The following is a 26592-nucleotide window of genomic DNA, read 5'->3' as shown; positions in this document are numbered from 1 at the left end:
ACTAATCTATTGATTATTTTTTCGATTAGTCGATTAATCATGATTATTTGGCATACTATTTTTGATCCCCGTTTTACCTCGCCTGCTTAAGCATGCACACCTGTGAATTTCAACCAGCAAAAGCAAATTAGAATAATGGCACATGAAACATGAGTTTGGCACAAGTATATTTTTTGGATCACAATGAAAAGGAAATAAACTAAATAATACAAACTTCTGTGCAAACAAAAGTGCAAGTAGTCTTTGATGTATAAATAAATAACTCAAAATAGTAGCATTTCACCTGCCTTGCAGGTTATAAATAACTAAAGGATGGCTTTCTTTAAAATGACTGGTATGTCCATCAAAGTAAATAAAGCAAATAGCCCATCCAAAGTACAAAAGTACAAATAAACTTAATGTAACGAATCAACCTTCCAGCCCAAGTGACTGAACAATAGATTATAATTTCTTTAAATTGCAGTGCAGGAACGTGAGCATGTCAACATGTTCAGGTGTGAGGCTGGCTCTCTTCTTTGAGGCGATGTTTCCAGCTGCTGAGAAGAGACGCTCAGAGGGTGTAGAAGTAGCTGGAATGCACAAGAATGACTTGGCTAGTGATGCAAGTGATGGATATTTTGCCTCATTTAACTTCCACCAAGTAAGGGGACTGTCTGACTTTGGGAGAGGCTGCTCTCCAAAGTACATCAACACCTGCCATGGGACAACAGTTGAAAATTAGCCTTTTAAATGAGTCTGGCGTTTCATAATTTATTTCATATGTTAATAAATAAGCACTATTCTTATTCAATACATGTTACCTCATTTGTGATGGCTTAGTTGTATGATTCCTGTTCTTTATTCTCACTGTCGCTGTCTGTTGAGGAGTCAAACCCAAGCAGTGAATCAATAGCTGAAACAGTTCTCTCAGGTGAGGAAATTGGCTGCGTTTTTCTCACTGGCATGATGTTTCCTCAGACTGCCCTGCATGGACTGAAGTGCCAAAGCTTGAACTTTATTTTGAACACTAAACCTTTCCTCAGGTGTGAGGAATTTCAGTTTCCTAAACTGTGGGTCTAATGCAGCTGCAATGATCTGTCTGCTTGGATTATCACCTGTGACTGTGACTTCTTTAGACCAGCGTGCATTGGTCTCCTCTGAAGCAATTGCCTGAAAAGCCTGCACAGGAGCTGTGTCATAGCTGACCTGAGTGGACTTTAAAAGCCCTCTGACCAATGGAGGCAGGGCAGATACTGTCACATAACTCTCACCACTCAGGAAGACGGTGGCGCAGTCAAAGGCCTGAAGAGCTTTAGCCAGTTCCTCTAGCAGGACCCACTGATCTGGTTTCATGTCGAGGTATTGTTTCCCACTCTGTGTTACTGTTGGGTCAGACAGTGTTGCAGTCAGTGGCCATCTCTGCTCCAGCAGACGAGTCACCATGTAAAAGGTGCTATTCCATCTAGTCGAGACATTTTGGATAAGTTTATGCTCCGGGGTCCCCATCTGTTGCTGTTTGGTTTTCAGTTTGCTCGATGCCAGTTCACTTCTTTTGAAGTGCTCCACGAGACACCTAGCTGCTCCTAGTGTTTTTGTAATCTGAGTTTGTTTCAGGGCATGATTGATCACCAACTGCAAGGTGTGTCCTGCGCAGCAGATTGACATCCATCCATGCTTTTCTAGTAAAATGTTTGCTGCCAGGACAATATTAGAACCATTGTCATGGACAATTGCCACAACCTTGCTAGCAGGGATCTCAAATCTTGCTAAAGCCTCCTCAATCCATTTAGCAATGTTGGGCCCAGTGTGTCGTTCTTCCAGCGGCATGGTGGTAAGGTAGAAGCTCGTGAGCTCCCACTCATCATTTATAAAGTGACAAGTGATGCCAAGATATGCCTCTGTGGCAACACTGGTCCAGGCATCAGCTGTCAGGGCAATCTTGCTATTAGTTAATTTACGAGCACTTTTAATTTTACTGAGAGTTGTCTCATATTTCCCTTCCATCAGTTTTGTAAAATGTGTTCTAGAGGGCAAGGTGTAGCCTGGATGGAAGGTCTGGGTCATCTGCTTGAAGCCTTCATCCTCAACCATAGATAATGGTCTCATGTCCATGACGATCATGTTGAGCTTTCTGTGAAGACCTCAGCCATTTTTGGGGTGCATGAGCCTTTCCTCATGAGAAACTCATCCACACACCTTTGCTTGGCACTGAAAAAAATGAGAGAAGAAATAGCAATAATTTAACATTGTGAAAGAAATGTATTATGTTTAACACTTATCAATAAACAAATCAACTTAAACAAATATCACTGATTTCTCCAAAATTTAATCTCTTACAAAGTATTATGAATGTGCTCCAAATCTGTTTAATTATTTGACATTAAGTGGAGGTTTACAATTCAGATTGAACACAAGTATTAAAAGGAAAAATAAAACGTAATGGTTTAGCAAATTGATATGACATGTCAAGTTTCTACATCATCAAGGTTTGTTTTTCCTCTAATATAAACGTATTGTACTGATAACTAAAGCAAATTGCACACTAAATAGCGTTACTGAACAAAACGTTATCCAAGCAAGTATCAAAGATGGTTTTCCGACTGATTAACATACAGCACCAATGTGAAGTAGGACACTTAAATGAATCTTTGTGTCTGAAGCACAAAGGGCTCAGTAATTAAATGCAAAAGGTCTAAAAGATATTCATGTAACTTGCGAACTCACCCACTCGCCGTATTTGAAGACACTGCAGCTACAGGGTGTCGGCATTTCAGGTGCTCGTGTATTGCCGTAGTGCTGCCATGAAAGGAGAGTGTGACTTCACACGGTTTTCACTTAACGTGTTTCGCCAATTTGTTTTCGATAAAATGTTCCCAAACGTTGGAAGCCCTGGGTCGTCTTTTTTCGAGCATCCTCCGTGCTTTCTGCCATTATTCATGTGTACTTCTTCTCCGTTTCTGTGAATAATGTTACAATTGGGAGCGATACTGCCCCCACCACTTCCTGCACTGCATGTCTGTACCATCACCATGGAAGAATCAGGGTTAGGCTTTCCAAACAACACATCAGAAGCACTGGATTTCTACATGTCATTGAGGGATGTTATCCGTCCCCAATTGTTTGAGTAGTATTTTGTGTTGTGTCTCTCTGTCTATGTGTAAGTGGGGAGAGGTTCCCTATCCCACCATGTCTGTCGAGAGAGGAGTGGACACTGGCGTGCCCCTCTCTCCAATCATAATCATTTGAATAACATTTTTGTAAACATTTTGTAGTTTTAGAAATACTGTATATAATATAACATTCAATTCTTTACATACACCTTGTAACTTGTATGAAGATTTACATGCCTTTGCAACTTTCTTAACTGACTGAATCTTTCCCTGCAAGTGTTGCAGAGGTACAGTTTCTCACCTGTGTGAGTTGTCATATGATTCCTAAGAATTCAGTAGTAGTATTTTTTGTTACTGAGTGACACATTGTCCATTCAAAATAGTCTATTTGTCATAAATATATTCTTTAATAAGTTCTGATCAGTATAGGTGAGGAATACAGTAAGTAAATGTGTAAACCATTGTTTTGTGAATGTATAGCATGACAGTTTGTTGCTGAATGTTGCCTATAGCAGCTTTTAAGGAAATATAAGAAAATGGGAACAATGAAGGCTAATGGTAATTTCATTTATTTAAGTACTTTCCTTGAAAAGTAACTGCTGCTTCAGTTGCTGTGACTTCACACCTGTAACATGCAGCTATGTATTACTGTAAGACTTTGAGTTGACTTGTCTACCTCTGGGTTTGTCACTGTATAATGTGTTTCAAACTTTTTATTTCATTAATAAAACGTGTAATTACTATACATGTACCCTTACCTTTCTTTTGCTTTACCTTATATGTAGACACAAGCACCTGCATTGTTTTAATCACATCAGAGTTCAGAGTCCCTTCTACTGGCCAAGGCTGGTCAATGTCAGGCCAACGCTTGCTCCTTTTCTCCAATATTTTTGGAATATTCAGGATATTTTTGGAAGAGGATTAGTCTTCTGCACTACATCAACAGGAGTGATTGCTTTTGTAATTTTGGTGTCCATCTTTGATATTACAATGACCCTCTTAGTTCCTCGTATTGTAAGTCAAACTGAAATAGTTAAAAAAAAAAACCTAAACAAACCTTGGCTCCCTATTTGGAGCACTACCCCTTGCTCCACCTCTTAAATTTCCTCAAGAACTTCCAGTATGAACTGGCCGTCAGAGAATGAGCATTGTGTCCAAACCCAGCGCAGTAATGCATAGAATTAACGCACACACAAAAAGCCAGAACCACCTATTTTAAACAAGACTATAGGCCTACGTTCTTTTGAACAGACAAAATTCGCAGCATAATGTGGTCACACACAAACAGACAGAAAGAGAAAAAGAAAAAATCCACACACCAATCAGCCAGCCATTTGAAACTTTATCAGGAGATTTTCTCTTCTCTTCTTTATTCTTTCCACCTGAATGTGTACATACTGTCCTTGCTGGTCTCTCCACTCCTGTTCAGACACAGCAAAGGCTCATATATTTTATCAAATGTATGAATGTCCTTTATTAGGCTCATATGTAACCTGAAACAAAAGGCTCATAGGTTGTTTTTTTTTAAACACTGATGAAGCACTTTAATAATACATCTATTCTATTTATCAATCACACATAAACAAGAACATTTCCAGATCATACACACCGCTACATAAACAAGAACATTACAAAAACCTCTAGACACGGCTAAACCACCGCGCAGCAAACAAAGACACAGGCTGTCCTGCAGCGCACATACACACACACCCCCAAAGACTCCAACAGCACACGCACACACACCCACAGGCTCCAACAGCGCTTAAATTGTATTGCTTCACACTGCATGCTCAATGCAGACTTTTTGTTCCTTTTTCAACGCACCTATTTTTCTCTTTTCACAAAATTCTTATTTTTCATCTTTATTTCATCTTTTCTTATGTTATACTTTTAATTTTTCCAATTCCCCTGGCCAGGGTTATTTCTCTTTTTTTGTTTTTCTACTCAAATTTGACTACTTCTTAAAGCCAACTTTCACTCCAGCAGCTAATTTACACATGTACTACCGTTAAGAAGATACGGGCCCTGTCTCCATTAATCTTGCATGGTTATTTAGCTAACTGTTCTTAGTTACTAATTCCGCTTATACTACCATTACCATACTACCATCTTTACTTTCAACTTTTCTCTTTTCACTATTTGTCTCTTCTTTTCTTTTCTTTTCTTTATTTTACTCCCCTTATTTTTTACATACTTTTTAACTCAATAAACCCCAATTTAGATAGAAAATCACTCCAAACATCAACACATCATCGCATCTTTAACAGTGCAGCCAGATAGCAGACACACGACAGCGTCAACGAATCAAACAGCTCCCCAAATGTGTGAAAAAAACCCTCACCCTGAAGCGATGGAGGAATAAACATGCTGAAGCTGTCGGCAGCTGCAGGAGGCCCCAACTGATCCTGTTCGCGACGCCAATATTTGTTGTTTCTCTCTGTCATTGATGATGTGCAGATGATGAAAAAATCTCCGTTGACACTGACTTGCTTGTAAAATAATTGGTTTATTTACAGAGAAGAACAGCATCAATTCAGGCCCCTGGGTCGGCCTTTGAGAGTCACAAAGCCAATAATGATCTCTCTCGATCTCACAAGGACAGTCATATTTATGCAGAAATTACACACACCCCCACATGGGAACATCTGCTTCCTTTGTTCTGGGGGCTCAGAACAGCATACAACTTTTCCATATATGGCAATTCTCTAACACAGAGCCCCAATGCACACATTCCACTGGGTGGGCTCCTATACCGGTCTCAGATACAAACACTTTCCAGATGTTGTTTTGCACAACCTAAGAGGAGTCTATGTCCCAGATATTTCAGACACCTCAGTACCTTCAAACAGGCTGAGCAACACAAGGGTCTGACATAATGATATCCAGGTTGTTTAATGTCTGAAGAAATGTGAATTTCAACCCAAATGATTGGCAGTAAAGATCTGTTCCCCCTCCTCCTATTCCTCTACTTTACATACATTTTTAATAGGTTTGCACTGATGTTCTACATGAAAATATATAAAAATGAGCAGATTCAGGGTGAAAACAAAGCCATCTATTTCTCATTGAAATGTCTCACCATATTTTCTCAAATAAAAAATGCACTCAATGCTAATTTACAATAATATATTTGATCTCTTCTCAAAAATTTACTGACTAAATCCCTGATTTTGTAACATGCTTTTACCCCTGTCTGTGTGCAGATCAGTACAAGCTGTGTGTCAACAGGGGGTGCTGCCCCCACAGTGTGTTTACTGAGTAGGTGTAGTAGTGTGATTTTTGGACAAAGATGCATACAGTTCACTTCATTCTGCAACATTTACCTGTAATCTGATTTGTTTTTAATCTGATTTGGTCTTAAAGAATTGACTTTAACCTTGACTAGAAGGGCGAAAGTAAATGTTTTTTCAAGTAAATAAACATGTGTGGGCTGGTTCTTAGCAGTGATGATGTGTTACAACACATTATGGTCTAAAACACAACATTTGGAGAGCTGACAAAAGTACTTACAGTCTTTCTTTGAGTATAAGTACGTATCTTTGTGTTAAGGAAGACTATTGTAAAAGCAGAAGTACTGATTCTACTTATAAAATACAGGCTTTAAAATCCTCTCATTATTACAGAAAAAAGTTTCTCTTTGAGAGACATTTCTGTGTCTTTGCAAAGTTAACAGACCCTCATCTTATATTAGGAGACTATCAAACAAAAAAAATCACCTTCAACTTAACCACAACAAACAAACCCTGGGGATCATTGCCATTTTATCTGCAAGTTAGAATTGACTTTTTGTCAGGGGGGAGGACCTAAAAAGGGCATCAGAGTCTACAGCTGGCTCAGCAAAATAGGTCATCATTGCAACATATCAGCGCCCGTCGATACGGGAGGAGGGTGGAGACTCATCGTTTTTTTTCCAAAAATTTCAGGAGTGCATGTGTGAAAATGACTTAAGATGACTGTGATGGCAAATAATCCAAACACAAATCTAGCTGTAATTGTAGTCACAGGAATATATTATAATCTGTGGCTAAATGTCTGATGGGAAAAGGTGTCATACTTTGAAAAGACTTTAGAAAGACTGAAGTCCAACACCTTCTCCCATCAGACATTTGAAAGGGTCAATTGTATTAATTTTACGCCCAGAAAACATAATGTATAATATAAGTTTAATAAAGTTACAGATTTACTTAAGTATAAAATTGTTTCATAATAATTATGAAGTAAGTTTCAATAGGTGGGTACAATTTATGATGCATGAGTGTGGGTAAAATGGTTGACGGAAAGCGGTCCCTGAAAGGCAGTACATTTGCATATGTCCCCAAAATAACCCAAAACGTGTGTTTGTGTGTAATGGGTGAACAGGGGCGGGGCTTAGACTATTTAACTGAAGAGACTGTGATGTTCACTTCATACAGTCATGGGCCATCCTGGGATTTGGAGGTGGACCCTGTTTGTCTGCCTGAGCTGGATGTTTGTGCAGGCGGCAGCAGAACCGTAAGTTAGTTGAACTGTGAAAATAATGTGTGTATTAGCTCTGACTTTTCTAGAGGACGAAGGAGTAAAGAGCAGCTGAAGATGCGGAAAAGTGTCAGTGGAGAGATGGTGACCTAAATATCATTTGATAAGTATACTTGATTATATTTTGCTATAGCTTAATGGATATTGCTCATATCAAAAAGTGATTATAAAAAATTACAAAGTTAAGTATTTGGACCACTTAAACATACATTTAGACCATAGGAAAAGGTGTGCATTAAATATTTGTCCTAACTGTTAAATCTAGTTTACAACAGCACATTCAGCATTCTTTGCAGTCTTGTCCTTGTGTTGTATCTCAGGTCAATTTAATAAAAAAAAAGGAAAAAAGTTTGATCGGATTGGATCTTGTTTGATTGGATTGAATGTAAACCTGTAAAACTAGAGCACATTTAAAATTATTAATAGGTAGTGTTCTTGTTATATTGCAAGTTGTTTTGATAGAAGCCTTTGCATGTTCTTTTGGAGTCAGTCATCTCACCCCAGCAAAGACTTTGCACATTTCTGCCTGATGGATTGTAAACACTGTATATAAAGATGGACACCGCTTCCTTCCACTGTACAAAAACTGAAGCCAAAACACCCCCACCTGAGAACCAGAGTCTGTGCAGTTGAGATCAGCTGGTGGAATCTCTGTATTGATTTCTCGCCTCTTCCTCTAACGAAATCACACATTTCAAGGATAAGACCGTGTACACAATATTCGTCCGGAGTCAAGGAACTACCTATCCCACAATCCATTGTGAATGATATAGTTTCTTCTTAAAAGTAACTTTTGTCGTTGTTATCGTGTTTATACTGTCAATGCAAGTGTTGTACTAGCTCTTTGTTTGTTTTGTGGAGAATATAAACTACATAAACTGCGGCATGACGAGGTTATTAGTACATTTCGTGTTAGCTAACTAACTAACTAGCCGGCTAGTGAAACTTAGCTGTTGGCATTCGGAGCAGAGGAGCGGGAAACATTGCCATGGTAACAGCAAGCTCAACCAATCAGAAACACTATGGTAGTTTAATTCTTTGGCGTGCACCTTTTACTGTGTTTAACTGTCTAGAGTGCTCCTCGTTTGCTGTTTTTAGTGTAGTTCTTTGCCCCCGTATTGCGAATAAATCTTGGTTTTCTTAAAACAAGGTTAATATGGAAGTTGGAACCTGTGTCTCCTACAGGAGCATATACCATCATTCTACACTCGGGTAACTCGTGGTCAGTCTACCTTGGATGGTTATGACAGAATGGCTAATAATCAAATCCACTATAGAGAAAATGAATGGGATTTTTACTTCTGGCACAACAGTGTTTAGCTCTATGATAGAAATATTTGACAAGTATTTTGATCTTCAATGCGCTTTCTGTTAACATGGAAGAGGCGGAGCTTGTGGCCTATAATGCAGCCAGTCAGTAGGGGGAGCTCTAAATGTTTTGGCTTCACTTTTGGGGAACTATCATGTTGATCTTTTTATACAGTCTATGGTCATATCACAAATATGTCTTTAATTTTGTCTTTTTTTTTAGAATGTGTATTTCTTTTAGATTTTTGTATTTTCATAGTGTTGTTGTTCAGCTACTTCTACAGAGAAGAAATTAGCAGCTAGCAGAGCTTTGCTTGCAGAATTTCATTTAAGTTCTCCGGTCTTGTATTTGAGTACAATCTTGTTGTTGTAGTTCCTTCTTTTTAAGAGTCTGTGGGTAATCTGTACATTGTATTTTTCTGTTGCTGCAGGCAGTACCTGGTAGCCGTACCTTCAGAGTTAGAAGCCGGGGCTGAGACCCAATTCTGTCTGAGTCTCCTGCAGCCCAACGAGCCTCTGCTCATCACCGTCACGCTGACCTCCGAAGAAGAGGAGACAATCCTTCTAAAGACAACATCCAGCGTGGAATTACATGAATGCTATACGTTCCAGGTCAACGCTTCAACTTCTTTCAGTACGCTTGCATACACAGTTTAGTCAAGCTATGGTTACAGCTTAGGTCATTTAATTGGACTACTGTCCTTGTCCCAGTACACTGGGGGAGAATCAATTTGTTGTGGGAAGTATGTCCTACTTTATAAATCCCCCTTTGAGATTAAGGTTACTATTGGACCTTCTTCCGGTCGACCTATTAGGTCACATATAATCGACAAATACTCAAATACTCAAGCAGAAAAATGGTTTCTGAAAACATGGACAGCTTTACAGCTCTATACATTTCAACTGAAAACTGTGTTTCCTCATCTGTCCAAAAGACTCAAAGACATTTTTAAGAAACCTAAATTCTTGTCAAGGGTTTACACCATTTTTATTTATGCATAAGCTCCATAGAAACTGATGTACGTCATTGTTTCCTTTGATTCACTTTTCTGGTGTCTTTATTTCCGCCACAGGCTCCTTTAGTGAAGAATTATAAACTTCACAATTTCAAGGTGAAGGTTGAAGGCGATGAATTCCTCTCGGAAGAAGTCAGGATGGTATGGGTCAAAGACAACGGACAGATGACGTACGTCCAAACAGATAAACCGCTCTACCTACCAGGACAAACAGGTAACAAGAGCCCGACAGAGGGGATCTGTGGGGAGGGGAGCAACATGATGATAACTCTGTTTATTTATAAAGCACCTTTAAAAACAAGAGTTTACAAAGTGATTTGATAACATAGCCAAGCAAATCACACAAATCATGAAAGCAAGCCAATATCAAAATAAGGCGATGACATGGATGGATGTTGAAGTCAAATCTTTGTGTATTACATTTAGCTAATAAGCAGAGCTCAAATACATACCATCAAGAATGCTCTCTCTTTCTCACACACACTCATAACATCCCCAACACACACCAGGTACCACATATTCCCTGTCAGCTAGAAGTCTGCAGATATTTCCAGCCAATATTTCGTTCATATATTTTGCGATAAGAGGGGGGAGACCCATTAAACAGACATGCCTGCAGTTTTTAACAGCCCTGGATTTGGGGAATAACCTAATGGCTCTGCTCTGTGCGAGTGTGTGCAGTCGTTTGTCCAACGTTTCAAATCATGACAGAAATTCATCCGACCATTCAGTAGCAGCAGATCAGGCTGTGGTTGGCCCTTTTTCCCCCCTCACAGCAAACGACGACATTGAGCTGAAATTCAGTCCGACTTAGAAATCAGCTGTGTGACTCAAATATTGGGTCAGAAAGGGCCTCAGTTTTGCAGAGTATATGCCTTACCCAAGGAAAACACAAAACTGTGAAGGCAACAAAAAGGTAAATTGATTAAGGCTTTGATTGTTTGATTCCCTTGTTTTGTGATTGTTTTTTCCCCTTTTGCATTCTCTTCAGTGCATTTCAGAGTCTTCACTCTGGACCACAAGTTCAGACCTGCTGATGAGCTGGTGAGTGTTTGAACTGTCTGGTCTTTGCGTTCTTTTGGACCTGATTTCATTCAAACAGAGAGTACCGTGTAATAGTGAGTCACTGCACAACTTGGCACCAGGTTACAGAGAGCAAAGTGAAAGCTTTACAACAGTGTCACTACACAAATGTTTCATCAGTCTGTTGGATAACGACCACTTTTAGATCTGAGCTGGGTCAATTGTTAAATCAGTAAACATGCAAGTGGTGAAGGTCCTTTTATATATTTGCAGACGCTCTGACCTACTTACTCCCACACTATGTTTAGCTGCAGAGAATCCAATTTAAAGCTGCAGAAACCTTTATATAAAGAGAACATCAGAGACATGAATCTTGTTTTTGGAACCATCTTTGGAAGTTTAACTTTTTGTTCAACATTTATACTAATACACTTTTGACTGTATTCTGATATTTTGACTCTATTTTTAGAAAGTTCAACAGTCTCTTTCCCCTTATCTGGACTCAATTTTCTAAAAGAAAAAGCCTTTTATTATTTCTCATATCTAGCTTTAATGCTGTTTTGTACATTAATCGGATTATGAGGTTTGTTTTTTTATGATGAATCTTGAAAAAGCAGTGTGACTGCAGTGACTGATTGTAGAGGTGAAACCCAAAGTAGCTCATCTTTATCACCAAACAAGTGTCTAAAATTATGAAAACAAGAATGGGACTCGTTATTAATGCTAACTGTGTTGTTGTACAGCATTTAAAAATCCAGTTTAGACCTTGAAATGTTCAATTTTTTTTCGGTTCAGTGTAATTAAAATGCACATCGAAGAATTGTATTTGGGGCGGCTGTTCTCGGGGTGAATTATTTTTTTGTTGGTAAATTTACTCTTTACATTTTTTTTACAGTACAATACCATCGAAATAATGGTAAGATGAAATTAAGCTCACTGTATCCTTTTTTGTTTTTACATGCAGGACAACGGATTTAAAATCCATAATAAATAGTGACTGTAACCACTAACCACCAGTGAATAAATCCTCTTTCCTTTAAATGTATTGAACAGGATTCAAAGCATAACCGGCTCAGGCAGTGGATGAACACAACGTCTAATGGAAAAATATTGCAGCTGTCTTACTCCTTGAACTCTGAGGCTTGTGAAGGAGGATGGAAAGTTCAAGTTGGGATAGGTGAAAGAAAGATATATCACATATTCAAGGTGGAGAAATATGGTAAGTAACACCAGCTACGCAGGCAAATAACAGCACCATTTTTAGATCAACAGAGGATGCTTAAATAACATTCTTTGTTTTCAGTTTTGCCAAAATTTGATGTAAAAATAAAAGCGTCCAATGAAATATGTGTTGGACAGGAGGAAATCGAAGTGGAAGTCTGTGCAAAGTGAGTAAGACACACTTCTACTTGTCACATGTGATTTAAAAAATGGGGGAAACTTTCTTGACAACGCACCAATTTCACTCAAACTTCCCATCCAATCAGATACACTTATGGACAACCCGTGCCAGGAAGTGTTTCGTTTAAGACGTGCCGACCTCTGAAACCACCCGTTGAACTTGATATCACAGAGCCGTGCTACAAGGAGACAAAGAAGGTGCTGTTACAGCTTCACAAAAAAAAAAAAAACAGAAGAAAAAAAAAAACATGACGGAAACATTTTTATTCTGAAATCAACACGTGTTTTGGTTACATCAGTCAATTCAATGGGTAAATGATCATTCTTGGCGATAGCAGCAACTCTATGTTTTAACGTGCATATTTTGGTTGTATAGACAGAACAGAACGGCTGTGCCAGGTTTAATTTCGACATGTCAACTTTCACAAAACTGGATCCAAAGGCATTGTTGGATGAACTGTTAATCAACGCTGTAGTGAAAGAGGAGGGAACAGGTAAGCTCCGTTATCGTATTTTCAGAACCATATGGCATTATATTGTTGTTAGATGACTTCCTTTTGTTGCAGGTATTGAACAATCACAGGGGACAATGAGGGAACTTTCTTATGTGGTTGGAAAGTTGTTCTTTATTGACACACCCAGGTTTTATGATAAAGGATCAATTGTGGAAGGAAAAGTAAGAAAATAATAATAATAATTATTTTTCAATTTTCGTTTTGATGAATACAGAACAATTGTGCATACTTCTGCATTTTAAGAAATACATGTTTTGTCTTACTTCAGGTTAAAATGGTTACCTTCAAAAATGAACCTGTTCCGGACATGCCGGTCTATTTGTTGCATGATCGGTGGGGGATACAGAACCTCACGACTGACAGCAATGGTATCGCCCCTTTCACACTAAATATGACCAACTTTGAGAACAACGTCTTTCTCAAAGTAAGTGTAAAAAAACAACAAGGAAAATATAGTGTTAAAATCTGAAAACTTCGTAAAGTTTTGAAGTTTGGTTCTTTGAAAATCATGACGCTATTTACATTTTGTTTGGGTCTCTGTTTGGGATAGAAAGAGCCATCAGCTATGAAGCAGGCTATAATGGCTAATATCTTTATTTAAGGGCAAGCGTCTCGGCTCAAAGTTCGCTCAATCAAAAATGCTTGTTTTTGCTGCTGACAGGCTGAGATTAAACTGTTGACAGAAAGGATGGCTACCAAAATGGTAGAGCTCAAACCATATTCTAGTTTTGTTGTTGTGATTTTTTTTTGGGCTTTTTGTGCCTTTAATGAAGAGATAGGACCTTGGATAGAGTTGGAAATCAGGAAGAGAGAGTGGAGAATGACATGTGGGAAAGGGGCCACAGGTGGGATTTGAACCTGGGTTGCCTGCTTGGAGGACTATAGCCTCCATACATGGGTCAGGCGCACTAACCACTGCCCCACCAGCGCCCCTTGCTGTTGTGATTTTAACACCGAAAGATTAAAATCCAGAGAAACAAGAGGCCATCATCCAAGGACAAACAACTTCACAACACATTAGCTGCCGTTAGATTGCTGAAAATGTCTGGGTTTAAAAGGCGACATAATGCAAACCTCTGAAAGCCCCAAAAGACTCAGGTATGAAAAATAATGGTGCCAATGCCATTGGTCAAAAGTCAGTGGCCTGTGGGCTGAATGATTTACGTCCAAGTGATGAGCACATCAAGAGGGGGTGTCATGACACCTGTCAATCATTTACACTACAGAAGTGAATGGAAGACGATGCTGCAGGATAGTGGCTGCCATATGAATGTGGTGATTTCCTAATTTAAAACTCTTATTTAACAAAGTACTTATTAAACTATTTGAATTGCTAAGCATTAGCCACGATAGCTTACTCCAACCATTGTTACTTACTAATATCACTTCTTCTTTACTACCCAGGCTAGCCTGAATGAAGACCCAGAGCAATACAGTCGCTTCAAAGGTCCACACTATAAGACTGGAAATCAACAACTTTCCTTGGTGTTGCCGTCTTCTCCTGATACTAAATCATCCAGCTCTCTGAAAGTGAAGACAAAGAACGACCAGCTTCCCTGTGACAAAGAGGACTACTTTTCCATCCTCTACACTTTTGTGGGAGATACCCGAAGTGCAGTGGATGTGATGTATCTGGTGAGTGGTGGTGAAATATGTGAAATTGCAAAAGCTTGGCCTGTGGCCTGTTGCAGCAGCTCTGTATACTGTAAGTTGTGTCTTAAGTTATGGTATGAAGTCCAAACTAAACCCTGTGTGTTTCAGGAGATAATGAAGCACATCAAGTGTGAAATCAATGTCATGTAGGCGTCACTCATTAATTGTTTGCACCACGAGGACGTCAGATTAATCTTAACTTGTAAAGCGTTACATCCAAACTAACTTAAATATTGTTGCAGAAAATATGTTTTAACTTCATGTGACCAATCAGTGAAAAGCATTTTTCTTATTTCAGTGCTCCCAGTTCTGCTCCCAGTTTATCTTTATACCTCATACTGAAATACAGACCACATTAAGGTTAATGTCAAACTTTTAGTGCATTGATTGGGACACTCACATATTGATTAATTGTTTTGGTGTCAGAAAAGCTAGATGCTAAAGGCTTATTTACCATTTTAACGAGATTCTATTAAATTCTCTAGGTGTTATCCAGAGGAAACATTGCCATGCAAGGACATCAAAAGGTGGAAGTGCAAAATGAACCCGGTGGGTAAAGATGGCTTTGAAAATGTACAAATGAGAATCCTTTACATGATTAATCAGACATTGAAATACCATTCCATTCTCCAATTTAAGAATAAATATAAAACAGATTTCTATTTCTTGGTGAATAACAGGGGAGACAATGGTTAGACAGAAGCAAATGAACTCAGATTAGATCAATAAATATTCAATTGTAGTGCAAGGATAATTGATTGTTATGTATTTTGGTTTAGGAGGTTACTTATAATGGATTTGTTTTGGGTTGATGCATCATAAAAATGGTCTCTTCTGTTTCAGTGACTGATGGGAAGATCATCTTTACATTGAAAGTGACTCCAGATTTAGCACCAGAGTTCCAGGTTGTAGCTTACGCCGTCCTCCCCAATGAGATTGTTATCGCCGACAGTGCTATCTTCCAAACCAAGAAATGCTTCAGCCACAAGGTCAGAGTGGAAAAATAAACGGGTCTGGAATTTATTTGAGCTTCACAAAATGATATAAGTATGTTCAGAATTCGGTCTAATACACGTTGTGAATCACAAGTGACAAGAAAATTAACCTTTTATTTCAATTGTGCAGCACTGTACACACAAATATAGCAGAAATCAAGTATATGCTCTGTACATGTCTCTCTGAGTCATGACTGTCGACAATGAGTCAGAAGCGTGAGTCCCGCTAGCTGTGTTGTTGTCAGAACCGTGTTTACATCATGATATGGACGGGACGGCCAATTAGAAAGAAGAAAGATTAACATAGCCTACTCATTGCTTCTTTGGATGTCACGCAAGCGTTTTTAGATCATTAGGTCATTCTGTGTCAACTTACATGCAATGTGAAGCTATGCAATATCTAATACGTGCTAACATTAGCCTGCTATCAAAAACATGCAGGCCAGAGATAATTGCAGCTCTAGCCAAGGACAATTTTGTCCACCGTTTGCGCTTGACTCCTTTCTGCGAATGCCAGGGAAGGTGGTTCTAGGTATGTTGCTGGAGAAGAGAGGCCAAACTGAAGTTTGTTTTGGTTTCCTGCTGGTGCTCAAGGGCGACATCTACTGGATCAAAAAGTCACACATTCTTCCTTTAAATAGTTTGAGATAAAAAAGCGATGTCGCCATTCAACTGAAACACAGCAGTTAACAATGGTTTTAGCCCGGTTTAAAAAAGGAAAGACAGTTTAAGCAGACCTCTGAATACATAACGAACTGTGTGTGTGTGTGTGTGTGTGTGTGTGTGTGTGTGTGTGTGTGTGTGTGTGTGTGTGTGTGTGTGTGTGTGTGTGTGTGTGTGTGTGTGTGTGTGTGTGTGTCAGGTATCCTTGGCGTTTTCTCCAACCTCAGCAATACCAGGAGAGGGAACTACCCTTCAGGTGTCGGCCAATCCAGGCTCTCTGTGTGGTGTGAGTGCCGTTGACCAGAGCGTCCTTATCGATGAGCCAGGAAAGACTCTGGATGCAGAGAAGGTTGGCTGTTTTTAGCAACATTGGATTCAATTTTCTATTTTCTGTCGGAAAAAAAACAGAGCAACACACTGCAGTATGTGGGCAAGTATGGTTTACACAAGTAACATAAAAACAAATAAATAGTGGAAAACAAAGACAAAAGAACAGCAGTACTCATCCTAATGTCCAGAAACTTCAATAGAATTAAATAAGAAATATAAGTACAAGAAATATTACATGAAGTGAAGGAGTTTAAGTATCTCAGGGTCTTAGAATGGACTCTCAGACGGATTGGCTCATCTTCAGCAGTAATGTGGGCGTTGTGGTGAAGAGGGAGCTGAGCCTGAAGGCCTCACCTACGGCCATGAGCTATGTGATGAGATGAGATGAGATTCAACTTCATTGTTATTACACATATACAAGTATAGAGTAACGAAATGAGGTTTGGCATCTCACCAGAAGTGCAAACAAGCAGAAAGTGCAAGAGTCTGTGCTATGTACAGTAATTGAGTGCAAGAGTCTGTGCTATGTACAGTAATTCTGTGCTATGTACAGTAATTGCAAAATTTACAGATGTAGACAAAAAAGTGAATTATTAGGTAAATCTGGATGGCTGGATTAATGGGATGCAATAAATATAAATAAATACTATAAATAAGTAATGCTACAAAATAAGTGTGTTCTTAGGATTATAATATACAGATTAAGATGCAGTGAGCATGCTATACTAATAATATACAGATTAAGGTGCAGTGAGCATGCTATACTAATAATATACAGATTAAGATGCAGTGAGCATGTTATACTAGTTTACAGATAATATAAAGAATATGGACATAATATGAACATACTATAATACAATAATACAGATGGATGAGAGATGTGTGTGTGTGACCAGGAGGAGTGGTGGGGGGATGAAGGGTGTGAGGTGATATGGAGGGGAAAGGGGGGTCAGCAGGGTGCGGAGAGAGAGAGGGAGAGAGAGAGAGAGAGAGACAGAGTTCAGAGTTCGGGGGGTAGAGTTCAGTAGAGAGACAGCTCTGGGGAAAAAGCTGTTCCTCAGTCTGCTGGTTCTGGTCCGGAGGCTTCTGAAGCGCCTGCCGGAGGGCAGGAGGGTAAACAGTCTGTGGGCAGGGTGGGAGGAGTCTTTAAGGATGCCATGAGCTCGCCGCAGACAGCGCGTTCTTTGGACATCCTCAATGGCAGGAAGTGGACACCTTGTGATGCGCTGGGCGGTTTTTACCACCCGCTGTAGCGCCTTACGGTCTGCGACAGAGCAGTTTCCGTACCAGACTGAGACACTGCTGGTCAGGATACTCTCGATCACACAGCGGTAGAAGTTCATCAGTACAGCTGAAGACAGGTGGTGTCTCTTCAGTATCCTCAGGAAAAAGAGGCGTTGATGAGCCTTCTTAACCAGACTGGAGGTGTTAGTGGACCAGGAGAGGTCCTCTGTGATGTGGGTCCCCAGGAACTTGAAGCTGGAGACACGTTCAACAGCCATCCCGTTGATGTGAATGGGGTTGTGCGTGCTTCCTCTTTCTCTCCTGAAGTCCACGATGATCTCCTTCGTCTTGCTGGTGTTGAGGAGCAGGTTGTTGTCAGCACACCAGGCCAGATGCTGTACCTCCTCCCTGTAGACCGTGCCATCGTTGTTGCTGATGAGGCCAATCACCGCTGTATCGTCCGCAAACTTGATGATGGTGTTGGATCCATGTACAGGTCTGCAGTCGTGGGTGAAGAGGGAGTAGAGGAATGGGCTCAGCACAGAGCCCTGTGGTACGCCTGTGTTGAGTGTGATGGTGGTTGAGCAGGTGTGTCCTGACCTAACATACTGGGGTCTGTTGGTCAGAAAGTCCATTATCCAGTGACGGAGGGAGGTGTTGAAGCCCAGGTCTCCGAGTTTAGTGTTTAACTTGGAGGGGATGACAGAGTTGAATGCTGAGCTAAAATCAACAAACAGCATTCGTGTGTATGTGTTGTTATTGTCCAGATGTGTGAGCACAGAGTGCAGCGCAGTGGAAACTGCATCCTCTGTGCTCCTATTGCTGCGGTAGGCAAACTGGAATGGGTCCAGTGTGGGCGGAAGGCAGTTTTTCAGGTGTGCTAGGACCAGTCGCTCAAAGCACTTCATTATGATGGGTGTGAGTGCCACAGGGCGGTAGTCGTTCAGGCCTGTCGGGCTGGAGTGTTTCGGCACTGGGTTAATGGAGGTGGCTTTGAAGCATGCTGGCACAGCTGCTTGGGCGAGGGACAGGTTGAAGATGTCCGTAAAAACCCCCGTGAGCTGCTCCGCACATGCCCTAAGCACGTGCCCGGGGGTGCCGTCTGGACCAGCAGCCTTTCGAGCGTTGATCCGGCTCAGTGCAGCGTGGACGTCTGTCGAGGTGAGTGAGAGGGGCTGGTTGTCTGCAGGAGGTCTGTTCGTGGTCTGTGTCTCTCTGTTGTCTCTATCGAAACGAGCATAAAAGTGATTTAGCTCGTTCAGAAAGGAGACATCTGTGGTTATCGGGGTGGAGTTTCTGGGTTTATAGTCACTGATGGCCTGGATGCCCTGCCACATGCGTCTGGGGTCGGAGTTGGAGAAGTGATCCTCAACCTTCAGCTTGTAGCAGTGCTTGGCCTTGATGATGCCCCTCCTCAGGTTTGCCCTGGATACGCTGTAGGCCATTGCGTCATCTGATCTGAAGGCGGTGTTGCGGGCCTTCAGCAGGAGACGCACCTCCTTGTTCATCCATGGCTTCTGATTTGGGTACGTGGTGATCTGCTTCCATGTTGTAACACTGTCGATGATGGTGTTGATATAATCCAGCACAGAAGAAGTGTAGGTGTCAATGTCTGTGTGAGAGCCCAAGGTAGCCTGCGAAGCAAACATACTCCAGTCTGTGTGATGGAACTTGTCCTGAAGTACAGAGTCTGTCCCCGCTGGCCACACTTTAATCGTTGTTACTGATGGCTTCACACGTTGGATGAGTGGGGAGTACTTGGGGATGAGGAACAAAGAAAGATGGTCTGACTGTCCCAGGTGGGGGAGGGGGGTCGTGGTGTAGGCTCCTGCGATGTTTGTGTAAACATGATCCAGAGTTTTGTTTCCTCTTGTATTGCAGGAAACATGCTGGTGAAATTTAGGGAGCACTGTCTTTAAGTTTGAGTGATTAAAATCACCTGCAACTATAAATGCAGCCTCCGGGTGAGCAGTCTGTTGTTTGCTGATAGCTGTGTAAAGTTCCTTCATAGCAGCTTTTGCATCGGCATCCGAGGGGATGTAGGCTGCAGTTACAATAGTGGAGCTGAGCTCCCTTGGCTGATAGAAAGGTCTGCATTTAACCATGAGAAACTCAAGGTTAGCTAAGCAGTGTCTCCCAACAATGACAGAGTCGGTACACCAAGCTTTGTTAATATAAATGCACAGCCCTCCTCCTCTGGTCTTACCAGAGTCCTCGGCTATTCTGTCTGCTCGGTGTGTGTGGCGACCGGCTAGCTTGATAGCATCGTCCGGTACTCCGTTGTTTAGCCATGTTTCCGTGAAGATCATGACATTACAGTCCATAATTCTCTTGCTGTGGATGATGCGAAGTCGTAACTCGTCCATTTTGTTCACCAAAGACCACACATTAGCGAGGAAAATGCTGGGTAACGGGAGACGGTGCGGTGTTAGCTTTAGCTTAGCCCTTATACCTCCGCGCTTCCCCCGCCTTTGTTTACGGTCTTGACGCCGCCTGCGAGCACTTCCGCCCGGCCGGGTAGAGTGCGTAGCCTCGGGTGTATTGGCGATCTCAGGGATGAGTCGAAGATTGTTGATTAAATCGTCAGGGAGGTGTATTCCGATATCCAAAAGTTCCTGTCGGGTGTAGGATGTTAAGGCGAGGCTGTTCCGTGCGAACAGACCCGAAATTAACAATAAAATTACTGCAAAATTGCAAATCTGAGAGAGATGCTGGGCCTCGCGATGCGCTCGCGCCGCCATCTACCGCCATCTGTGTAGTGACTAAAAGAACAAGATCGCAGATTCAAGCGTCTGAAATGAGATACCTACAGAGGATGGCTGTACTCAGCCTTAGAGATAGAGTAAGGAGCTCAGACATTCGGGGGGAGATCGGAGTATAACCGCTACTCCTTTGCATTGAAAGGAGCCAGTTGAGGTGGTTTGGTCGTCTTATTAGGATGCCTCCTGGACGCCTTTCTTCTGAGGCTTTCTGGGCACGCCCATCTGGGAGGATACCACGGGTAGACCCAGAGTTCGCTGGAGGGATTATATATCCCGTCTAGCCTGGGAACGCCTTGGAATCCCTCAGCTGGAAAACGTTGCTGGGGAGAGGGAAGTCTGAAATATGTACAATACGTGTCTTTTGTGTGTTGTGTTTTTGGCAATTTCTCTGGCATTTTAATGACACCTGCCAATCATTCACACTACAGTACTGAATGGAAGAGGCAGCTATATCCCATAAAGAGATACTGCTTGGTTTTTTAGTTTTCTTTCAGTTTGGTTGCTGCTCTAGGTTCCACCAAAGTCTAACTACCAACTGTTGAAAGTTATTTGAAGAATAATTTTCTTTTCTTAAATGTAAGAAAGGGGGAGTTCGCCCTGCTAGTCCATTTATCCTAGCCGTCCTCGCTTCTCAGTTATTAAATGTGAGCATTATATAGTTTTGAGACCATTTGGGATTAACATATTCGTAATATTTATTGTTTATATTTTGTATTTTGTGGTTGTATATGTAAAGGAACTTAATGAATATATGTACATTCTTAAAGCCTTCACTCTCATTTTTTCAGATATTTAAACTTCTGCCTGAGAAAAGAGATTATGTTGATGATCCTAAATTATGTATAAATGTGAAACGCACGAGATCTACACACAGACGCCGTAGACCGAGCAGTGAATATGGTGGTCATGAAGTTTTTGTGGTAATTATTTTTATCTAATATATTTTGCAAATATATTTTTGGTATCAACTTGGCATTGAAAATGAAATAGAATTAGTTGAATTACTAAACTACATGATTCACATTGATTACGTGGCAGCGTTGTTTCTCTGATGTCATCTCTTAGAGAGGGAAGCACAAACCCTGAGTTATCAAATAACATGTTGTTAAAAACTCACAAGGACAAATGATTCATAAAAGCTAACATTAGCATTCAACCAATTCTCTGCTTACATTAACCTGACGTGGCTAACATGAGCAGGAAATCTGAATGTATAGCCCAAAATAACACCAACTCTTCTATTTCAGTGCTGGAGTAAATGCATTTAATTATTTATTTATTTTTTATGTCATTGTATCTAATTAAGTGTTTTGGCAGGTTAAAAATGTTTCTGCTGGTAAAATTATTTGGCTTCTAGCCATTGACAGATTGACCAAAGATACATTCATAAGATAGGACATGCAGCGCAGGTTCCTATTTTCCACCTGACACAGTTGTAATTTTCTCACACATCGCGCACGTTGTGTAAATAGCAAATGTTCTTGTGCCCATATTAGCGCCTATGGATGGGTTGGTCTTAAAATGCGGAATGAGAACTGAACCTCTGACTGATTTGATTCATGTTGCTCCAAAAACATCTATAAATAATTAAGTGTATTAATCCAACCCCTTTGTGACCTGTGCCTCGCTAAGCGTCTTGATTTTGCGCTGTGTAATAACAAATGTAGTCTGAGACATCCCAAAATCACTTTGTACCACATGTTTTGGACAACGTACATTAGAATGCCAAAAAAGGTCTCTAAAACAGCATTTGAGTTTCCCACTCTAAGCTTGGCATCAGAGGAAAACAGCCACCGTGGATATATTGTGGGTGAATGCTGCTCCGTTTTGCACTGACATCACTCTTTGCTGCCTGTTTATCCAGAAATTGGGGCTGAAGATTGTAACAAATATGTTTACCAGGATGCCTTCATGTTTGAACTTCAAGGGGACAATATACGGTGAAAACGGTGGGTGAGATGGCTTTTTTTATTTGACTAGAAATTTAAACATCCTGACAAGCTGTACAAGCATTAGTTTAGGGAAGTTCAAATGACAAGTTTGACCTCTGACTTGGGTTAAATGTTCTTCTGTCCTCAGATGATCTTGCCATTTGCAAATTTCCTGGACCTACGACGACCTCTGAATTAATCAAGTCGATGATCCGCACTTTCTTCCCTGAAACTTGGATATGGAAACTGGTGGAAGTTGGGTGAGTTTCTGTTAAAGCGTTTTCATTTGAGAATCGTGTTTTTTTTTTTTAATTAAGAGTATTTAATAAAAAAATGTAAATACATTTTAATCTAATTTTTATAGGGGAATGTATAGATCAATGAAATATCTTTTCTTATGTCTGCTCATAAACTTTGTGAGAAGTTCTGCTTGATTAATTACCTGAACTTTGGAAGTGAACTGTGTCTCATTTTGGGGCTAGCATCCTTCGAGGATCTAGCCCATGATGGTCCCGACCTTTTGTAGCCTGTGTACAGCTCAGTATGACCTAAAACAGACGGTCTGGTCTACAGAAGATTTCCTGTTTGCGTGACCAGCTGTCCCCGCACTACCCTTTCAATACTAAGTGCTGACCTTGACGCCTAGCAACCTCAACAGCGGCACCTCAACTTGCAAACATAACGATGGTCACTTTACCGAATCTAACCTATTATCTAAAGATATTCAAGTTTCAATGCCCCTTTTGTAGGAAGCAACACCCTAAAGCACTCTCAGCTTAAGCATCTATTTGACCTTAAATTGGCCCATTATTTACAAAATTAACTTCATGCTATTTTGAAGAAGACTTGAAAGTTGCGATCAAAACCCTTAAACTAATTAGGACATTTATTGAGATAATAAATTCAAAGCACAAAATTTAGAATTTTATTAGAACTGGACACTCAAATATCTAAATAGATTAAAAATGGACTTTTAATGAAATTGAAATGAAATTCGTAATTTAATAGTTGTAACGGGACGTGTCTTGTCGCGGCGACAGCCATGTCAAAGCCATCACGACAGACACAACATGTTTGTCGTTGACGTGGAAACACCGGATAGTAAGTCAGATACAGCTACATAGAGAAGCGGGACCTGCTACCGAAAGTTGCCGTATTGTTGCTGTATGCTGTGCTGCTGTGAGAAAAACGTCATGTAAATAAATCATACTTGGATTCACATGATGTGTATATTCTCGTTCTAAGTTTTTATATTTTTAGTGCTTATTTACTTTGTATTTAATATTTTATTCTGCATACTTGCTAATATTGTGTGTTTGGATAACCTGCTGCTGTAACGCCACAATTTCCCAGTTTGGGATCAATAAAGTATTCTATTCTATTAGCTCGTCAGTAAACCTATTCTCTTCCTTGTGTCTGTTTTTCCCGTTCGTCTTGACTGCGGTCCACTCAGAGTTCGTTTTAATGTTTTGATATAATTAGACCAGTGGAGTCATCCCCTGCTGTACCTTAGAAATAATGTGGGTTTGAGTAACTGGCTGTAATTTAGAAGAGGCTACAGCCACTTGTTCTGAAGAGGAATGTTAAGATGGCAAATTAATTGAAAATAAAGACTTAATGTATAGCAGATTATGAAAAAATGGCTCTACTTCTTAACTGATTTAAAAACCTCAGTAAACATTCACTAATGAGTTTATGGTCCCCATCTGTAGTTTTGAGTTTTCTCATGCATCATGATGTTCAATTTCCAATTCGTGGTCCCATTTACAGTCATATTTTGAGAGATCAGGGTATGCTTTAGTAGGTGGCTGCCTGTGATGTGACTGGACTCTGAGAGGAGGCTGAGGCACATCATCTTTGTTTTCTTTTGCTTCTCTGATGTTTGATATTTGTCCTTTACCCTTAGATATATTTTTTTGTTAACTAAACCTGACTACAAACAGAGCAGGACTGGTAACAATGTATAGCAATATTCAGATTTCTTTTTTCCAGAAAGAAAACTCTTTAACATGAACCAATCATTGTTGTATCTCTAAAGTTCAAACAAGAATGAAAACCGCAAGCAGTGATGAAGGGCCCTCGTACCCCTGTGCATGTCGGGGTGTGTCGCGACTGCGGAAGTGCAGCAGCAGCGGAATGTGGCTAAGCAGCTGGCCGTGCAGTCCGATTTGTGTAAAAGTGGTACTATGATATGTTGAAATAGGCAACTTAATGTAGAACACATAACATTTTGACGTAGAGCAGTTATGGCTGGCACTGTCATGATAGCTATGAAATGTAGAGGAAATTGCGCATTGTATATAGGATGTAGGACTTACTCTTTGCAGTAGGGGGCGCTATGGTTAAACTTTATTATTGATTTGGGATGGTGTTCAGAAGCCAACCCTGATCATACATGTGAAATTCGGGGGAAATCAGACATTGTGTATAGGATGTAGTACTTAGTCATTGCAGTAGGGGGCGCTATGGTTGAAGTTGACTATTGTTATGTTCATGTATTCAGTGGCCAACCCTGATCATGCATGTGAAATTTCAATCAGATCAGACAAAGTATCTGAGATGCAGTACCGCCTCTTTCCAGTGGGGGCGCTATGTTAATGGCATAATTGTGTTAGGTTAGATGTGATCAGGTCAGCCATGTGAAATTTGGCGAAAATCTGACATTGTATATGGGAGGTAGTACTTGTACTTTGCAGTAGGGGGCGCTATGGTTACAATTTATTATTGCTATGTGACTGTGTTAAGAGGCCAACCCTGATTATACATGTGAAATTTGGAGCAAATCTGAAATTGTATATGGGAGGTAGTACTTGTACTTTGCAGTAGGGGGCGCTATGGTTAAACTTTATCATTGTTTTGGGATAGTGTTCAGAAGCCAACCCTGATTATACCTGTGAAAATTGGAGCAGATCAGACGAAGTATATCAGATGTAGTACAGTGTCTTTCAAGTATGCAGCGCTATGTCAGTGGCCCAATTGTATTAGGTGAAATATGAGCAGGGCAGTACTGAGATCATTCAAGTGAAATTTTAATAACATGTGACATTTTATATGGAAGGTATTACTTAGTCCTTGCAGTAGGGGGTGCTTTGGTTGAAGTTGACTATTGTTATATCAATGTGTTCAGAGGCCAACCCTGATCATACATGTGAAATTTCAATCAGATCAGACAAAGTATATAGGATGTAGTACTTAGTACTTGCATTAGGGGGCGCTATGGTTGAAGTTGACTATTGTTATGTCAATGTGTTCAGAGGCCAACCCTGAACATACCTGAGAAATTAGAAAAAGATCAGACAAAGTATATAGGATGTAGCACTTACTCCTTGCAGTAGGGGGCACTATGGTTAAAGTTGAATATTGTTATGTCAATGTGTTCAAGAGGCCAACCCTGATCATACCTATGTAATTTCAAGAAGATCAGACAAGGTATATATACAGCCACTTCCTGTTTGATGTCGATGTGATTTGTAGACTTCCTGTTGAGTTTTGGGCGTGGGTTGAAGAGGCTTTTTTGTAGGTTTTGTCATGTTGGAAATGCATAGTAAAATTTAGAATTGTAGGTTCAACGTGCTGCGGAGGATGAATGTTTGAAATATTGTAGGGGGCGCCACTGAGCCATTAAGCCACGCCCACTCCCTTAAATGATAAAATGTTTGACTTTACTACCAGGATTATATGTATGAAGTTTCTGGACAGTACGACTATGTTAAGCCCGTGAAAAAACTACTTCCTGTTCGATGGCGACAGCGCGTCTGTATGGCGACAGCGTTGGACGTAGGCGGTTGAGCTTGAAAGTCTTGTATGGCCAAGGTGTTAGCATGGTCTACACCAATTTTGAGGGGGAATTGAGCTACCGTGTAGCAATGGCTAATGCTAATTGAGTAGAAGTAACTTCCTGTTGTCAACAGGTGGCACTGTGACTTATCCAAACGTTTCAAACATGGATGTGTTGAGGGCAGGCCCTGTATCATGTATAACAAATTTGGATATGATTGAACCATGCATAGCAGAGATATAGGCATTTATTTTTTTGGCAAGTTGCCAAAATGCATATCAAACTTTGCATGCATGCCACGGCCATGCCCTTTGACGAAATAAGGTGCAGAGCACAACGGGATATGTTGAACGTGTCTAGAACACACTGACACTGAGTTTGCGCCAATC

At 40.5% G+C, this 26592-nt stretch overlaps 2 protein-coding genes across 2 annotated transcripts in view; one reads left to right on the top strand and one right to left on the bottom strand.

The window, feature by feature from the left end:
- Positions 1–142: 142 nt before the first annotated feature.
- Positions 143–3556, bottom strand: LOC136180542 (E3 SUMO-protein ligase ZBED1-like). The gene is made up of 2 exons (XM_065960703.1): positions 2704–3556; positions 143–2187 (listed from the first exon to the last, which is right to left on the bottom strand). The coding sequence occupies exon 2, from the start codon at positions 2098–2100 to the stop codon at positions 907–909; it is 1194 nt and encodes a 397-aa protein (XP_065816775.1). The 5' UTR covers positions 2101–2187; positions 2704–3556; the 3' UTR covers positions 143–906.
- Positions 3557–7492: 3936 nt separating this feature from the next.
- LOC109992319 (alpha-2-macroglobulin) overlaps positions 7493–26592 on the top strand; it is a 42718-nt gene continuing 23618 nt past the window's right edge. The window contains exons 1-18 of the mRNA XM_065960622.1: positions 7493–7580; positions 9344–9524; positions 9986–10142; positions 10920–10972; positions 11847–11867; positions 12005–12170; positions 12255–12339; positions 12439–12550; positions 12729–12846; positions 12919–13028; positions 13136–13291; positions 14272–14502; positions 15006–15069; positions 15364–15509; positions 16378–16527; positions 21283–21414; positions 22359–22443; positions 22574–22685. Coding sequence (XP_065816694.1) covers positions 7504–7580; positions 9344–9524; positions 9986–10142; positions 10920–10972; positions 11847–11867; positions 12005–12170; positions 12255–12339; positions 12439–12550; positions 12729–12846; positions 12919–13028; positions 13136–13291; positions 14272–14502; positions 15006–15069; positions 15364–15509; positions 16378–16527; positions 21283–21414; positions 22359–22443; positions 22574–22685 — 2156 coding nt within the window. The 5' untranslated portion in view covers positions 7493–7503. The remainder of the gene's footprint in view (positions 7581–9343; positions 9525–9985; positions 10143–10919; positions 10973–11846; positions 11868–12004; positions 12171–12254; positions 12340–12438; positions 12551–12728; positions 12847–12918; positions 13029–13135; positions 13292–14271; positions 14503–15005; positions 15070–15363; positions 15510–16377; positions 16528–21282; positions 21415–22358; positions 22444–22573; positions 22686–26592) is intronic.

The sequence above is a fragment of the Labrus bergylta genome, chromosome 11 (assembly GCF_963930695.1).
Source record: "Labrus bergylta chromosome 11, fLabBer1.1, whole genome shotgun sequence".
In the NCBI taxonomy this organism is placed as follows: domain Eukaryota; kingdom Metazoa; phylum Chordata; class Actinopteri; order Labriformes; family Labridae; genus Labrus; species Labrus bergylta.
This window is presented reverse-complemented; position numbering and strand designations above follow the sequence as displayed.